Below are 18,521 nucleotides of genomic sequence, written 5' to 3'. Positions count from 1 at the left end.
CATTAAGAATGTCACACGTCACTTTTTAAATCAACAGTTTTCTAATAATAAGCATTTTTATGAAGAAATAACAATTCTATATTGTTATTTACTCTTTAGTATGATGATAAACTATGCAATAAATAATTCTGATCCTAGTTTTTGCACAGGGATCATTTCTGGAAACGGTGACATGGCTGCCGAGCATCAGTATGATGGGATCTGTAACAACCATGTCACATCCGTCCACTGACACATTTTGTGTTTTTGTTCAGCTGTTATTGTTTTAGATCCACAATACTAACATTTATGAATAAGACGATAATTAGCAATAGTAAGTATATAAGTTTATTACTAATAAAGTACTGGTACTGACCAGATCATCATGGGTAATGTCACGTCTGTCCACCAGCAAAAGTTTTCACATACACGTGCTATTCAAAATCCGGTATTTCTGAAAATATAGCTTCCACTGTCAAATAATATCAGTAGTCTGTGCACAAATGTATTAGCATGATTTTAACACAGTTCTAAGCATTTCTTACAACTTTTTTTTTTTTAACAAAAATGGCCACTCATTTGACCCCGAGATAAAAAAAAAAAAAAAAAAAAAAAAATAGAAATATTGATTCTTTCCTGTAGTGAAATATTAACCTTCTGAGACACAACAACGCATTTTTGTCCACTGTAGTGGACATAAATAAATAAATAAATAAATAAATAAATAAATAAATAAATAAATGAATAAATCTGCAAAAACTGTTTCCAATCAAGATGATTATTTAACGTAAAAATGCCAAAACTTTTACTTACTGGGTCTAAGGAGGTTAATGTAAAAAGGCAAATGACAATGTAACATATATCAGAAAAGCCCGGTCTATTAATATTTTTAAATCTTCCTGAAAAACTCATTTGTTTGACACTGGCATTTAACACAAGCTGACCGGGACATTTTATCTGTTTTATCTGTTTTTATTTATTTTCATTTGCCTGTTTTTATTTGTTTTTACTGATTAAGTGTTGTTCTTAATTTCTGCACTGGCATGTTTAATATGGCTGTAAAGCACTTTGGGCATCGTTGGTTGATGTAAATGTGCCATAAAAATAAATTTGACCCTGACCTTGACCTTATCGTTGCAATTTAACCTCAGTTTTCCACAGTTTTTGTAATGAAGTGCTGCTCAACACTCTTTCTGAATCTACATATGTTGTCTGGTTGCATATTGAAGTGTACTTGGACATATTATCGATTCTATTGAGAGAGTCTAGAGTAATAATGACATAGATTAACAGAATTAGATTTTGGGTGACACAAGGAATAGTGCTGCCATTGTGCAAATCAGTTTTCAGTGTACGCAACAGAACTTGAAACATCATGATCCAGTCTCCATTTACTGTCAGTTCATCTGGTGCACACTTCTACATCATTTTTGCATCTTTTCTGTCATCTTCAACTTGTTTCTTTTGTGTAGTTTTTGTCATATTTTACAGAATTTTTGTCTTGTTACGTCTTTTGCATCTTTGCCGTCTTGATTTATCTGGTGCGTCATTTTAGAATAGTTGTATCATTTCTTTCTCGTTGCATCTTTTGCCTCATTTTTGTCTTGTTTCAGCTGTGTGCATTGTTCTCATCCTCCTCAGTCTTTTGTGTTATTTTTATGTTGTTGTGTCTTTTCCACCATTTTTGTGTTGTTGCTCCCTTGGTCAATTTTCCAGTTTTGGGATCAATTAAAAAAAGAAACAAAGAAAGTAAGAAAGTCAGTCTGTCTGTCTGTCTATCTAATCTAGTCTTATTTTGCCTGGTTGCATTTATTAAACAGTTTGCATCTTGTTACGTCTTTAATGTTTTCATTTTGTTGCATCTTTTCTGTCATTTTCTTCTTGTTGATCTTGTTACATCTTTTGCATTACTTTCATCTGTTTTGTCTTTTGCATCATTTTGCAGTTTGTGTTACTTTTCTTCTTGTGTCTTGTGTGCCATTGTTATCTTGTTGCTCCATTTACATTATTTTTGTCTTATTATGCCTTTTAAAGTTTCATCTTGTTGCATCTTTTGTGTTACCATCTTGTGTCTTTATGTCATTCAAGTTGTTTTTGCCTGTATTCATCATTTGCATCATTTTCATTTGTTTGCATTTTTTAGTTTCTCATCTTGTGTCCTTTATATCATTCCCATTTTCTTGCCTCTGACATTTTCATCATTTCAGATCTTACTGCTTTTATCATCTTTCTGACCTCAAAATCACTAACAAATAACAAAACCCAACAAGACGTCTTTCACCTCCTAAGACCCAGCTATGGGTTTTGTGGACACTTTATACAAAAAAAATAAAAGAACTTTATACAAAAAAAAGAAAAGAAAACTGTCCACCACAAAGGACATTCCATAAGAATTTTTAAAACTGCATCTGAAAAAACTGTTGCGTCATGATGTTTCCAATACAGGTACTTATTTGATAAAAAAACAAAAAAAGCTTTTACTTTGCTGATATTTCCTGGTTCTCAGGAGGTTAAATATGTTTCTGAGTCTCAAAACTAATCAGATTAAATGTTATATTAATGGACAAAGAACAGATATATTAAAGATACATTTTACCTTGACAAATAACTTACAGTTCAATTTCTGTTGGTGCAGAATTAAATGTCTCAACAGTAAGACTGTGGTTTTATTTTATCATCAATTAATGAAAATTTTTCGCTTCTTTATTATCCAAAATGCTAAAATAATATCTAAAGGTATAATATTTTTTTTTATTTCCTTATTCTCACTGTTTAACATAAACTGTAGTTTTGTGTAATTGCCCTTTACAAACTCCTCATGCTTTTACTTTAACAGAGTGTTTCCTGTCCGTCTCTAAAAGTGATTCTGATTTTTATTTAAGAGGAGGAGCAGCTGATCCTGCAGTTGAGCACAGATCCAGGAACAATCCTCACTTTCCATCGCATACCAGTTGAGGTCATTTAAGAGGTGAAAGGTCAAAAATCTGCAGCCTGAGGACTCTGATAATGTTGAGACTTCAGGGGCTGTTTACAGGCGACTACAACAAAGCAAACACACGACAAAACCATCATAAAACATATCCTTTTTATCACACGGTGTAAAAACAGCAGAAATCTTAACTCACGTGAAACACATTTGCATCTAAAACCCACTGAAACAGCGTTTTAATGTATGTGATGATGTCGGAAATCTTTATCTTTTATGAGAAAGTGAAGCTTAAAGTGAACCTGCCCTTCTGTTTTAAGAGGTTTCAGAGGCCAAAGGTCAAAGTCTGTTGGAATAACTCATGAATCATGTCATTCACGTGCTTATTTTTTCTCTTTTAGTGCTGATGCATTAAATTGAAAAGTACTACATGCTGATGGTGTGACCGTCATGTGAGATTGTAAACAGTCTTATCCTGAAGACGCGCAATAAAAAACTTTTTAAAAAGGCCAGAATATGTACTAGGACACAATTGTCATGTGGAGAAGTTAAGTGAACTGTGCAGTGTATGCAGAACACAACCCCCTTTGTACTTAGGGTTTAGGACCAGAGAAGAAAACGTTCAAGAAAACAAGGTACATTAGACCAGAACTAGAATATCCTTTTAGATAGTTCACATTTCAGTAAATATTAAATCAATTTAAAAAAAAAAAAAAAAAGAGAGAGCGAGATCAGAACAGACTGTTAGGTCATGGATGAGCTGATGTGTTTCATCTTAATACATGTTCAAAACAAAATCCAGGTCAGTGTGTCCGTGTACTAAACTTATCAAACTGTCATGTGACACTGGTCATGTGACATTAAATACAAACAATCAACACATATAGGCAGCTCTGAATACACAACTCAAGCTCCATATAAACAACTGCACAAAAGAAAAAAAAGACTGAAACACTGAATCACTACATTTAAAGCAAATGAATGTACAAGAAACAAACATCAGTGAATTGTAGATTATTGTGATAAAACTATATAATGCAGAAGAAAACAAACACTGTTCTAACATTGTGCAAAAATAGAACAGCTTATACCCAATTCCTGAAGTGATGACATTGCATGATGAAAAAATGGATGTAAATTACAAAACAACTCAAAAATTACATAATAACAAAACATAAACAAATGAAAAGACCCAGTAGGATGAAAGCAACACCGAAGAAGCAAGATAATAATGATGCAAGATGAAAATGATGCTAACTGATAAAATCTAAAACACAGAATGAAACATAAAAGGTGCAACGAGATGAAAACATTTCAAAAGACACGAGACAAAAACTATCCAAACAATACGACACGATGAAACTGACATAAAAGCTGCAAAAAGAAGAAAATGAAATAAACACTCTTATTAACAGACTATGTGCCACAGGCTGTTTAAGTTTCTGTCATTAAACCTGTTACGTCTACTTCCAACCCAGGTGTTCTAATGAACTATAAATAACCATAGACCCAATTCTAACCTGCCCTTTATTTTTAAAATCTGAACTATTAAAGGCTATTGTTAATCCCTTACCTTACTGCCGCATGAATGATCTGTTTGAGTTTCAGTCAGATTTGAGATAAAACCATAGCACTGAAATAGCTCTGGTGAAAGCCACTTCTGTTCTCCTACTAATTTGACCTGAAGGCTGCATTTCATATGACTGATTCAAATGTTTTATCAGAGTTTACACATGCTACTGGAATTAAAAGAACTGCACTTCATGTCATACTTTTCAGACAAATCCCAATTTATACATGTTAATGTATCAGTCATTCATCTAAGCTAATGTTAATTATGGCGTTCCACGGGGCTTGGTACTTAGACCATTTCTTTTTACTCAATGTATACTGTCATGAGTCGATAAAGGAACATGACATAAGTTTACACTGTTATGCTGATGATTCCTAGCTTTATGTATGAAACCAGACAAAACAAAATGTCTTACAGACAAGAGGTATAGGATGTCCCCCCCCCCCCCAATGTCATCCTGGAGTTGTTCTTTGAGGTTTTTGTTGGGTTTCTTCTCTAAATATTATTTTATAGTTTATAGCATGTTTGGTAAATAAAAACAAATTGAATCTGAAAACAACATAAAATGCACAAATCAGAAATTTTATAAAACACGAAACAACACAAAAGCAATGTAAGACAAAAGAAGATGAAATATACAAAATAAAATACAAAACAGATTATGCAGGCACTTCTGACTTAAAATATTTTAGTCTTTTCTGTCCTATATGTAGCGAATCATATTTTTTTGGTTGTCTACATTTTTTTATTTGGTAAAGTACCGTATGTGTAGTCATGCTTAAAGTTTTAACAACCAGGAATAAATGATAAAATATGCATTTTGACATCTCATTAAACACATAAAAAAGATCCATCAAAGTTTTTATTTTATTACCATAAAAATATAAAGACAGAAGCAGCATGTGCAAACATTTGGGCACAATGTGAACACCTCTTAAGTCCCTTTTATATTCATTCCATATTTTTCTCTCCATCACTTCATATTGTGAGATGTGTGCTCTTTAACACACAAAACTTTAACAATTAAAATAATCACCGAGTCCATTGATTGTTCCCTTTTACTGGAGTAAATATGAAAATATAGCCTGTAATGAATGACACAAATCTGTCAGACACAGAGCTGGTAGATTCTAATTAAAGCTGTATTTTCAGCCGCATTTCCCACGTTGTTAATGAAAAACAATAAATTAATTTAACCCACAGGGACTTTGTAACATATGTTTAAAACAGTCATAAATCCAGAGAAAAAAACAAAGATCAATATTTACAAAAAGTCAAAGCAGAATCTTGTTGAAACACATGATGAACACATGATCCATTTTGGCAGAGGTGCTCTACGTGCTAATAAACAAGGCCTTAAACGTTCAACTGTTGCGTCAGAGACCCTTTTAACTCTTCTCACTCTGGTTTATTTCACTAATGTAGAGTTAACTGTTCAATCATAAACATTTAGATGTGATCATTTATAGCAGGTTCGGCAAAAGCTGCAAAAAGCCATGTTTGACAGAGAACGAACAGTAGTATTTTATATTTATGATCTGATCTGGATGAACAGCGTCAGCAGCACAAAGACGAGGAGAGGTTCTCGCCTTTTGGGAACACACTTAAGTTTGATTGTGTTTATTTCAGTCTGAACTTCAACACCTTCATGGCACCAACCGAACTCTTTACAGCTTTGGAAATGATTCTCATTCTGCCTGTGATTTTCAGAATCAATTCAACACAACATTTTGATTTTGTTGACTATTAATTATATTTATACAGGTTTTCAGCATCAAGTTCTGTTATTTGACCTTTGCCAAAGGGGGGGGGGGGGGGTTGCCATCATTAATAGTTAGTTTCTTCAATAAACAAACATTTAATTTGTCTTCTGCCAGATTTTTATACAGAATAAAACCCTGAGGTCTTAACATTAGCATGTTGACTTTTTCCTACTTTGTCACAGTGGAATCATTTTCAAAGCTGCAAATGTGTTGTCATTTGATACAGAATTTCAAGTAAATCTAAGCAGTATCAGTGCTGGAGCAGGTACAGCTTTTACATATGTTTATTAATATTAAATTATTATGCAACTTTATATTGTCTTTAATGTTGAAAAGCTGTTTCCAGAGGAAAAATGTCAGAATAAAAAAGGTTTATTTTTTACGTTATGAAACTGTTTTGTTGTATAAAAATGGAGACATTCTGATAAATAAAAGTAAAGTTTCATACATTAATGTGTAAAGTGACTTTTGTTTAATTTAAAATGGAAAACTGGTATCATTTAGGAACTGACACCAAACAAGAGGCATCATTCTAGTTTTAGGGCTGAGTGACAGAACATCAATAATTACAATAATATACTTTCATATGAAGATGAAAAATTTGTAGTGTCTATTACATTTTACTTTGGGTTTGTTTTATTTACACAGGTTTCAGTGTTTTGCTATCTATTTTAAGTTCCTTTGCATAGATTTCAATGTTGATCAAACATTTTCACATAATTATCACTGTAAATAATATCTTAAAAATACAAATAATGGTCTTTTATGCAGTATTCTGCAGTAAAGAACTCTAAATGCATTCAATTTCTTTAAATAAAATAAACAAATTTTATTTAATTTTATCAATTTTTTTTCCCCAAACTTTGACTCAGGACAAAAATAAGTCTTAAAGTTTAGGCAATAATAATAATGTGACAATTATTGTTATTTTATGATAACATATTGCAAAAATTGACATTTGTTGCCCTATCGCCCAGCCCTAAGACTTAAACAATACCCAGCCCTGGTCAGCAGCATTCTCAAAGTCTGTGTTTAATGAATCTTAAAACACTGGAGTAATGTGGATGCTAGGTGCAAACATAGCAAAAGTTAAACATATTTGTTTTGGAAGTAGCCTGAATTAGAAATGAAGTCAAACCAAACGGAGAAAACAGCAGATGACAGACTGATCGACTGATTCAAAATGAACCGACTACAGGTTAAAAACAGCGTTAAACTTCCTCGTTTCATCTGCTGATTTTCAGCTGAAGCGTTCAACCTCGGCCCACCTCAATGCCGTACAGCTCATCCTGTAACAGAGTCGACTTCAGTGAACACTACTGAGTCCTTTGAGCAAGGCACCAGACCTGAAGCCCCATGGTGGAGTCTGAACATGGGTGAGTTGCTCCGTTTCCTCTACATTTCATCAGCGTGTGCTGGTTTGGTTGAATCATGGCCTTCCTTCCCGCTCCTCGACCTCAGACCCAGAGCCAGCTGCTGCTCAGTTTGCCCGGTAACCGGAGCTGAGCTGTTATCTGATTGGCTCCCCTCCTGCACTGTGCTTTCAGGGTTTTCTACTGTGTCTTGTAGGATGGCAGAGCCCGGAGGTCCTGATTGGCTAAGGTCAGAGTTCGGAGGTGGCGAGTCGGACTGGACGGCCAGAGTGTCGGACTCATCGACAGCGGGCTGGGAGGAGGCGGGGTCAGTCAGAATGTTTCTGGAAATAACTGGGAAAGACAAAAAAAGAATTATTTCTACAAAACGTCACCTATAAAACAGTGAAGCAAAATTATTATTAATAGAAAGTAATGGAATACCTATGTGTAAATAAAGGTTTATTAACTAAAATAAAACCAAAAAAAGAATACAAGTTCAATGGCTGGTCTACCTTTCATTTATCATTACTTATATTATCAGAACATACAGTAAATTTTCATGTTTCAAGTTTCACATTGATCCAACTTATAATACTAACTATGATACTACTAACCTGAACTCAAACTACTTGGCACAAATATTATGATCAAAGATTATCAAGACAATTGTCATCAAAAGTGACAAAATAAAAAAAGACAATCATATTCATCTATTAAAACCTTTTAAAGGGGAAACGATATGGAGGACCAGACTGACCTCCTATGGGTCTGTAGTCATCGTCTGCAGATGAGCTGCGTCTGAATGGACTGAAACTCGGCATGATGATCAAACCCAGAGACACGATGATGATCTGAGGTAAAAGAGAAGATAAGATACACTTAAAATCATCAATGGTCATCAGCCCAAAGAAAATGCTTATAGTGAAGTACATTTTCAACAGAGTGAATATCTCAAAAATACATGTTATCTGTAATTTTTGCACATTAGAGCTGCCCCTGATACCATATCAACCAAACAGTAGCTGATAAGAAGAGCCTTTTGATCAGATGATTGGTTGCAAGTAAAAAAAACAAAACTAACTCAAACTCCACAGGAAACATCAATAAGTCCTGATATTAAACAGACAGTTGTGCATTCAATAACCTGATCTGAAACACTGAAAATTCAGGAAATACCCCCAAAACCTTTAAATACTGCCTAGTCAAAGGAAACACATTTTGAGAGTAACTGTGTGTTCATGTGTGGATGTGAAGGGGAGACTGTAACCTTTAGTGAATTATTAAAATGAACAAATGACATATTAGATGGGAACAAAACTAACTAATGAAACCCCACTAGTGACAAACTGTGGAAGACTTTGAAACCTCATCACATGATCTAGACCAGAGGCACAGTTCAGAGAAACCAGGCTTTTCACTAAATACCTCTCACTTCTATCCCCTTCTCAATCAACAGCTCAGGTTGTGCGTTATTTTTCTGAAAAGCTAAATCAAATTGAAGCATTTTGAAACTAGCTGTAAATATTTATATAAGAGTAGTAGATGGAGACATTTCCTTTAGCAGATTTTCTGAAAATATGGTTAAAATTTGTGGCACATTTGGATGAAAACATGACTGGAGTGATGTCCAGTGTCGTACCAGTAAACAGGTGCTGGTCTGGGCTCCTTTACTGACCGTCTGTTTGATCAGTGACTGAAGCTGTCGCAGCTGAGCCAGAAGAGACCTAAACATGGACGGGAACATCTGTTATCTGTTTACTCACTGTATTAAATATCTGAACCAGAAGTTTTAGGCCAAATGCCCACATAGATGGCAACATGTACTGTAAATGACTAAAACTAAACATCCTGCATGTTTTACAGAATAGAAGAAGGAAGAAAAAGATGAAGGTGGATGTAATAGAACAAACCACTAGAATTTTTGATCTGTTGAAATTTAAAGTTATTAGTCACATGCCAAGCAAAAAAACAATAGCTGAAAATTAGTTTATTACAATGAAATGATGAAGATAAGAAAATGAATTTATCTTATATTATAAAAAGAAGTATCAGTATTCAAACATATAGCACAATAAAATTGATGTTACTAAACTATCATTAAATGAAAAAAAATGAATATAGACAAGACTGAGATGTTATAAACTTACACTAAAGTGATATTTGCATTAGAGGAAATATTTACAAGAAACAGTTGAATAAAGAAAAGGGGCAAAGATGATTGTATTTATGTTTGATAATTATAAAGGAAGAAGGAAGTAATATGATTTTTTTTCCCTTCCTACTTCTTTTTAAGCTGCTGCATGTGTGAGTACTTAGAGTTATAGTATATAGTACCTGTTTTGTAAAACTAGGCCCTGAAATTATTCAAGGATATGAGCAAAATGACATTAATCTGACTTCAGTAAGGTGTCCATAACAATCTGTAAATGTCTCACAGCAGCTGCTACGATGAATCAATAAATGCCACTACATCTGTAATCTATCATTAAAGATAAAAAAATAAATAAGATGAGCCTGGTTGGTACTTTGCACTCATGGATGCAGAAGGATGAGTTCAGAGTTTTATAAAAATGTAAGATGACACAATAACTCCCTGCATGAATCCTACATCACAGAAAGTACAGTACGTCTGATGAGTATCAAAGCGTTTATACATGTTGTGTTTCTCCAGCTGTTCCACAGTCCTCTGCAGCTCCTTGTTCTGTGCTGAGCAGGCTGCTGCCCTGAAACACACAAACAGACAGTCAGTTCTATCTTTGTCACCTTTAACGTCTCAGTGAAAGAGTGAATTTGTCAATTTTACATTTGTCTGTTTTCTAGTGCTAAACTTCAACAACTGCAGCTACAGGCTGAGCAGTACAGACACTTCTGATGGATTCTTGGGTTATGATTTTCTTAAACCCCCAAAGGTTTTGTGTCCTCTTAAACCACATAAGAGGACTGCATGAAATATATGAAGGGATGGAGGGCTGTGATTGGTCTGATTATATAGAACTTTACTGATCGTGGAAAAATTTAGGAAATGGCAATTCCAGTAGCAGAACAGCACCATATGTACAGATATGAGAGGAATTAGATGATTAAAAAAGGTAAAGAAAAATAATAACAACAATAACAATTAATAAAAAAAACTACTACTAAAAACAGGTAATTGCACACAATAAATAATAGTAATAATAACAACAACAATATAAATAAATAAATAAATAAATAAAAATACAAGTAATAGTAATAATTATAGTAATTACAAGTAATTAGTAATAATAGTCATAATAACGATATCAGTAATATCAATAACAACAATTCATTCATTCATTACCTATATTTAAACTCGGAGATATATTGAGGAAGCAGCCTCATTTACAGTATAGCCGAGACAAAACACAAAACATTTGAAACATACATTGAACATATCAAAAATACCAAAAAGTAAAAGTGACAAAGATGAATTAAAAACAGAAAAGTCTAATTAAACACACGAGCAGCTGGAGGTAAAATAGGATGAAATTACAGACTTAAATTGTCCTAATGATAAAAGTGTAGTAAGTTTCAGATGGTTTTACAGAATGTTCCAGGTTGCAGGTGCACAGTAAGAAAAACTGGACTTTCCAAATTCAGTACGCACTAAAGGAACCTGCAGTGTGAGCCAGTCCTTTGAGCATCTATGATCGAGACTTGCATTAAAAGATACTAAAGAATTAGTATGAGATAATAAAAACCAGTGAGGGCTTTAAAAACAAATAAAATCCACGCCTGTTAGATAGACAGGGTCATTCAGCTGTAGAAATCAGGCCACAGTGGTGAGTGTTGGAGCTGTCGTCTGTAATAAATCTCAGGGCTGAATGATAAACGGTGTGAAGTGGATGTGGAGCTGTAGCTGATGCATGCCTGTATAAAATGTCTCCACAATCTAAAAATGACATAAAAGTTGCCTGATTAAGTTTCTTCCTGCAATGAAGAGGAAAGGATGATTTGTTTCTGTAAAAAGAGTATTTTTTGTCTTATGTTTGGTTACCAGATTAGACACATGATGTTTGAAAGTAATTTTGTCATTGATCCAAATTCCAAGATATTTATATTCAGAGACTCTTTCAATAGTTGTACCATTACTAGCGGAGGTAGTTTGATTATTGTAAGTGATATTTTTTGATTTAATGAAAAGAATAAGTTTGGTTTTACATGCATTAAGAACCAGTTTGTGATTATTGAGAGCAGTTTGTAAGTCAGTTTGAAGAGATTCAACTGCAGAATGTACTGTCAGAAACACAGCAATGATTACAGGAATAGCAATATTAATGACTACAAAAAGTAAGTAAGTAAATAATAACAATTAGCAATAAAAAAACAAAGTAACAACAACAAACCAACATTGTACACTGGATAAACAATAACATTACACAATGGAAAGCGTACAGGTGACGTCAGGTCCAGATCAGTTTCCATCCTTGGAACACATTCTACCATAAACTCTTCTACTTTATTTTGATGGTGTGAAATTCCAGAATAATAGATTCAACAGTCCTCCTACCTACTCTCCAGCCCGTCGATGTACTCCTTCCTCCTCCTCCGGCTGTCCTGAGCCGACTGTTTGTTTCGGATTTTTCTCCGAACTTTCTTCAGGATTCGTTCCTCGGCCTAAAAGCAGAGCACAGGGTTTGTGTAGAGGCAGCTGGTTCATCACTGGACTGAAACAGTCGATATTTTCTGGATTCTCGGGTGTCCTTGAAGGCAGCAGGAGCCCTAGTGGTCTGACCTTAGTGAGAGGAAGGTTACTGGGCAGAGAGATGCCTTCCTGATTCAGCAGCTTCTGCTCCTCCTCCGTCAGCTGCAGATCTGGAAAAAGCTGCAATAGTAGAAGAAGAGTCAGTCCTCCAGGTCTGATTTCTGATTTTGCTTAATTAATAGAAAACAATAGCTTAATCTGTTTTAGTTGGTTTGTGTTTTGCATCGTTTATGATCAATTTTATATGATGTGGTTGTCACAGAAGCATTAAAAGGTGTCACACACATTAATGCATAAGGACTAGATGGACAGAGTGAACATTTACTGTAAATGAAATGCATATCTGTACAATAGGGCTGATGGCTGAGAGTGGTAAATATTTGTTTAAAATTCAAACATAAAACACTCTTTACCTTAACTGTCTATTTCAACTTGGAACTGGAGAGATTATTAAGAAGTAAATTCATGTATCTGATCACATATCAGGTAAAAACAATACAATACACTACCAATAATCTGAAAATTTGGTATCAATTGGTCTTTTTTGGTGTTTTTACATTAATGTTTTAATTGCAATGCTACATTTTTTTTAAACTGACAAGCTTTAATTTGATTACACTGGTTAGCTGGTCAATTAAGATAAATTTGGCCAAAGTTCTAAACGTACATGAGGAGCCATTTTGGAAATCAGAAGAGAAAAAAAATTATGTGGTTCACTAAAAAGTCTAAACTGCCATAATTGTCTCTAACAAAACAGCAGTTGAGGACCCAGGAAGTCTCACCAGGTCTCCATCAGGACTTGGAGGGTCCGGAGGGGTCAAGCTGCCGTCAAGATGAGGAGATGGAGCGACAGGAAGCTCGTTGACGATGCACGAGTCTGAAAACAACACCTGGGAGCTCCACTCATCTGCACAGGACAGGAAATGACATCACAGTTTTTCGAAGCTGCAGAGGTCAGACTGAACCATTGTTAAACCTGCGGCTAATTAGCTTAAAGTTTAATTATGTGTCACAGACCAAATGTAAAAGGCCTCTGACTGTGCCAAACCTTCTTCCAATGTTTATTACAGTTAGTCTTGTGGTTCAGAAGAGTGGATTTCATAGTCATGATGGGAGATCATTTTTGCATTCATAGATAAGATGTTAAAAATCATCACCCAAGCTGCAATGATTAGTCGGTTTCTAAATTAACCATCAATCAATAAGTGGTTGGAGTAATTTTTTTTAAAGAAACAAAAGGTAAAGTCTCTTTTTATCTTCTATCTTCTTAAGTGTCAATATTTTCTGGTTTCTTTCCTCCTTCCTCCTTCAGTGACTGAATATATTTGGGTTGTGGATCAAACAATAAATTCGAGGACAGTATTTTAAGTTTTTGGGAGCACTTTTTAACCATTTTCTGACATTTCATAGACCAAACAAACAAATAAATAACTGATAAAATATTCTACAGATGAATTGACAGTGAAAAAAAGCCCCTTGTTGCAGCCACAATCACCACAGAGGCTGTTTGACTGTAATGAAACCAGCAGTTTACACTAAATAATTTTTTTTTTTAAAATTCAGGATACTGAGCCACTTCTCTAGATCTGTATTCAAATGGATCAGGCTCTGGTCTTCCGTCTAAAACCCCTGAGGCTGTGACTCAGAGATTGAGATCTTATGTCTTTAGTCAGAAAGTCTGAATTCCACAGATCCTCACTGTGTCCACTCTCACCCAGCTCGATGGAGATGACTTCCACGTTCTGTTGTTGTCCAGTTTCATTTTCCACCCCACCAATGTCGTAGACCACCTGGTACACTGTTGCTGGGGCAACCGATTGGATGGTCGTCATGGTAGCTGTGTTCTCAGAGATGACAGGATCCTCTGAAATGCCACTGTCACTCTCAGATGAGGGGTCGGCTGGCGGGCCACTGGGAAACACCTCATTTGGGTTGACACCGTGGAGGACATCCTCAGACTCACTGTCATTCAGCGTCTGAGGGTCAGAGTCAGATTCTGGATTATCAAACAATGAATTCATGCAGGTGATGATATTACACCGTCACATTGTGACAAAAGGCAGTAAGAGCCACAAAGGCTAACTGACTAGTTGTCAACTAATGACTCCATCACCAATGGTTTAGATAAACAATTAGTTGGTTACATTAAATTCAGCTTCTTAAAATAATTCTCATAGAGGAGTCAGCAATGCATAAATTTCAAAATTCTCTGATTCCAGCTCCTTAAATGTGAATATTTTCTGGGTTCTTCTTTCATCTGTGACAGCAACTGAATACTTGATGATGAGTTTTTAGTCACAGACTAAAATACTCACCAATACTGTGAATCTGTCATTGTCAATAATTATTAAACCGAACTAGATTCCCTATGGGCCACACAGTGGTGCAGTGGTTAGCTCGTGCCACACAGCAAGAAGGTCCTGGGTTTGATTCCAACACCAGTTGATGGGGGTGGGACCTTTCTGGGTGGAGTTTGCATGTTCTCCCTGTGTCTGTGTCTCTGCGGGTACTCCAGCCTCTCCCCACCATCCAAAGACATGCACTGATAGGTTAATCGGTTAATCTAAATTGCCCATAGGTGTGAATGTGAGAGTGATTGTTCGTCTCTATATGTCAGCCCTGTGATGAACTGGCAACATGTCCAGGGTGTACCCTGCCTTCGCCTGTAAGTAGCCGGGATAGGCTCCAGCGACCCCCTTGACCCTAGTGAGGATAAAGCGGGTTCAGAAAATGAATGAATAGATTCCCTATGACTTATGTTTGTCTTCTGAGTCTTTTTGTTTTTGGAATTTCAGTGAGTTTAATCTTGATCTCTACATAACAGTAAGAATTTAGATCATTAGATTTGAAGATTTAGTGAATAAAACGCTTACGTTTGTGTCATATTTATCTGAACAGTCAAACAAACATACTGGAGACGTTTCCCCTGGTCTGAGTCTAACTCTACCCACTACATTATTCTGAAAATGGATACAAAATCAAAAAGGAGCTGAGATGAGGGTTATCAGTGTCTGAATGTGCAGGTACAGATGTGGGACAGGAGTAGTTCAGGTTGAGGGACAGGAGTAGTTCAGGTTGATCTGTGTGACAGACATTTATGCAGAACTAAATGAGGCTCTGACAGACTTAGTTTGAGTTTTTGTACTGGTTTAACTATCTAATAAAAAAAAGCCAAAAGGGAACTGAAGTTTCTACTATGAGATGAAATTAAACAACTGATGCAGCATTTTTATGATGCACACTCGCTGCCTTCCACTGAGTGCAGTGTTTCTGAACACAACAATATGAGAGGTTCAGTTTAATCTGTCAGAAAATGACTGACCGTTGCTTTAGTAGAATCTGACTGAAGGACAGGTGATATGATCATATCTGATTAGAGGCAGTAAGATTGATTTTTTGGTACAAATTTAATGATGTAGACTCGTACTAAAACATTACTAGAAATACAACTCAGCATCATAAATAGGTTGAGAATTGAGCTGTTTTCACATACAAACACCAAGATTTGTACAAGTCACTGTTCAGCACTGATGTGTTTCATTAAAAGTGAGTCCTACCATTCCATTTACAGCTCTAAAACATGTTTAGTGTCACTTTAAATGACCAAGATTCATGTCTGTAGGGGGTGCTAAAACTACAGTAATGATTTCACCACAGAGGAAAAGCAAAACATCACATTTATCATCTGCAGCACAAACATCACTTCTCTACAGACAGAACACACAAACCAGATTTTGTTGTTAAATTTAGGATTAAGTCAGCATCTTGCACAAGGGATTTAACTGATGACATTTGGATTCAATATTTAAATCTTCTTGTAACTAAAACACTAAAACTCATTTGGTGTACAACTGACTTAGAAAAGTTTCAATGCATTTTTTCAGTGATGGTAAGAAGAACCATGCAAAGGCACTTTAGTGAGTTTAGTCATAGAGTTTAACGTTACTGAGTGAAACTGAATTTCCTCCTGGGGCTAAATAAAGTTCATCTGTATCAGCAGTGATTTGCTTGCAGTTGTCTTCATCAGTTTTTGTCTGTGACTGAAAAAAGGCAGTGTGTAAATCGATAGTGTGAGGTGACACCAACACCTTCAAAAAATGGGCAAGACCAAGAATGACCTTGATTACTACCACACTATCCTGTCCTCTATGGGACACTCACAGCATCAGGGTCCATTGTCCAGTCATGAAGGGGTTTGTCTGAACCGCTGAGGATAAGTTCAGAACAGGGGAACGGATGGTCGAAATGCCAGCTGTCAGCCGCCACATCAACGTCAGTATTAGCGTCAGCGCTGAGAAACAGAGAGCCACTTTCTCTATCCATCACCTGAAAAAACACACATCCATCAGTACCCATACATTTATTCTCTATTGCATACTTTTCATTGTTTTTTCTTGGAACATCTCTTCCTTCTTCCCTGTGTTTAGCAAAGCTTTGGAGTCTACATTTATAAAATCTTATACAATTTTATTAAGAGAAATTAATTCATACATCATATTCTAATTATAGATTTTAACTACATAACTTCAGGAATACAGTTTTAGTGTACTTTGCCATCTTTCCACTTCAAGTCACATTCTACACTATGTTGCTAAAACAATGCAAGAAAAAACACCCCCTAGTATATTGTTTGCTCAATTACAGCCATAAAGTACGCGTAATGAGAGAAAGTAAACACAGCACAGACCAAACCCATGTGGCACAACACAGAGGAGGAGGAGGAGGAGGATATCCTGCTACACATGCAAGACCAGTCAGACTGAATAGAAACCTGATAAGCTGCCAAACGTGTTCCCCTTTCAGTAAAACAAAATCTCTTTTTTAAGAAATCAAGCTTTACATGTCATTTATAAGTATAGACAGTGAATAAATACTGTTCAGTTGAAAAGATGCATTGCTTGGACACTTATTTTACAGTTTTATAACAAAAACAGGAGAACTGAGCGGGTCATGGCTGCAATTATTTGTCATTTTTCAGAGGAAAGAATCTCTGTGATTAATTAATTATTGATTTAATAAAAAAAAAAAAAAAAAAAAAAAAACAATTAAAAAGTCTAATCCTTCTGACATTTTAGAGATGAAATGATTAATCAGTTGTTAAACATAAACTTTGGATGGACTGTTCTGCTGAAATAAAGCAAAATAAAAACAACTGTGGAGTTTTTGACATTTTTAGATGATACCAGTCAGCAACCAGAGCTGATGAGATTTAACCACAAGCTGTTTATTATTACCAGAATTCATGTTATAGCAGCAAAAACAGAGAAAAAGACCACGAAGTATCTATTTTTCTTCACTGTATTTAATAGAAAACCAAATCTCAACATTTTTGATTGCTAAGTGAAGAAAACTAAATTAATAACATGATTTTGTGACATTTTGTTGACACTGTTAAAAATTTCACAGATAAAAAAGGTTATAACAAAGATGGATGGATTTGTTGTCAGCATATTTCAGTATTTCTACCCATATTCTTTCCTCTTAAATATACACCCTTATACTAAAACTTTAATAGATTTCACTTCTTTACTTTTCAAAACTCCCTGTTTAAGCTCGTTCTATCAGCTGGTAGTGGTTTAATAGTGTGTTGTTGTTGTTAGTTGAGGTGTGTGTGTCAGGTCTGAGGTCTGCAGGCCTGATCCTGGTCCATCCGGATCAACAGGATCCACACAGTCCGGGTGTCATGCCGGCACTTACCACTGCAGGTCCCGGTCTGTCGCTGCTTCTGGAGGCTCACAGGCTCCGCTCCGTCATCACACGGTGGCAGATGAACGCAAAAACACGGTGATTTCAGTGCACTTTCCCCACGTTCAGACCAAAATAACAAACACTCAACAGGTCCGCTTCCTCCTCCTCTTCTTCTACTCCTCCACTACTGGCTCCTTCTTCTTCTTCTTCTTCTTCTGAGTTTAACAGCGGTTGTAAACAACTTTTGGGAGCATTAGCGCCAAAATGTTATGTGGCGTGCAGCGGTAATGCACACATTAAACTAAGGGCAAAGGTTCTGGGAATTTTATTCACCATCTGTTTCCTTTCTGTGTCAGCTTACTGTTCGGTCTCACCGCTGTACAGTTTTCATAAAAAATCTTTACTCTATATGTTTCTACATATATTTATTCTATAACAGGGCTATGGTTAAGCCAGAATCAAATTCCTTGTTTGTGTGCGCAACCTTGACCAATAAAGCAGATTCTGATTCTGA

The 18,521-nt window shown here is 35.6% G+C and overlaps 1 protein-coding gene across 1 annotated transcript; it reads right to left on the bottom strand.

Annotated features, from left to right (window-relative positions):
- Positions 1–5,518: 5,518 nt before the first annotated feature.
- Positions 5,519–18,191, bottom strand: creb3l4 (cAMP responsive element binding protein 3-like 4). Its single transcript, XM_030157849.1, has 10 exons — positions 18,017–18,191; positions 16,481–16,645; positions 14,034–14,295; positions 13,102–13,226; positions 12,350–12,439; positions 12,125–12,231; positions 10,251–10,319; positions 9,236–9,320; positions 8,354–8,447; positions 5,519–7,947 (listed from the first exon to the last, which is right to left on the bottom strand). The coding sequence occupies exons 2-10, from the start codon at positions 16,640–16,642 to the stop codon at positions 7,637–7,639; spliced, it is 1,305 nt and encodes a 434-aa protein (XP_030013709.1). The 5' UTR covers positions 16,643–16,645; positions 18,017–18,191; the 3' UTR covers positions 5,519–7,636.
- Between the last annotated feature and the right edge of the window lie 330 nt (positions 18,192–18,521).

This window comes from Sphaeramia orbicularis, chromosome 16 (genome assembly GCF_902148855.1).
Source record: "Sphaeramia orbicularis chromosome 16, fSphaOr1.1, whole genome shotgun sequence".
Taxonomy (NCBI): Eukaryota; Metazoa; Chordata; class Actinopteri; order Kurtiformes; family Apogonidae; genus Sphaeramia; species Sphaeramia orbicularis.
The sequence above is the reverse complement of the archived record's forward strand: the minus strand, read 5'-3'. Positions and strand labels throughout refer to the sequence as shown.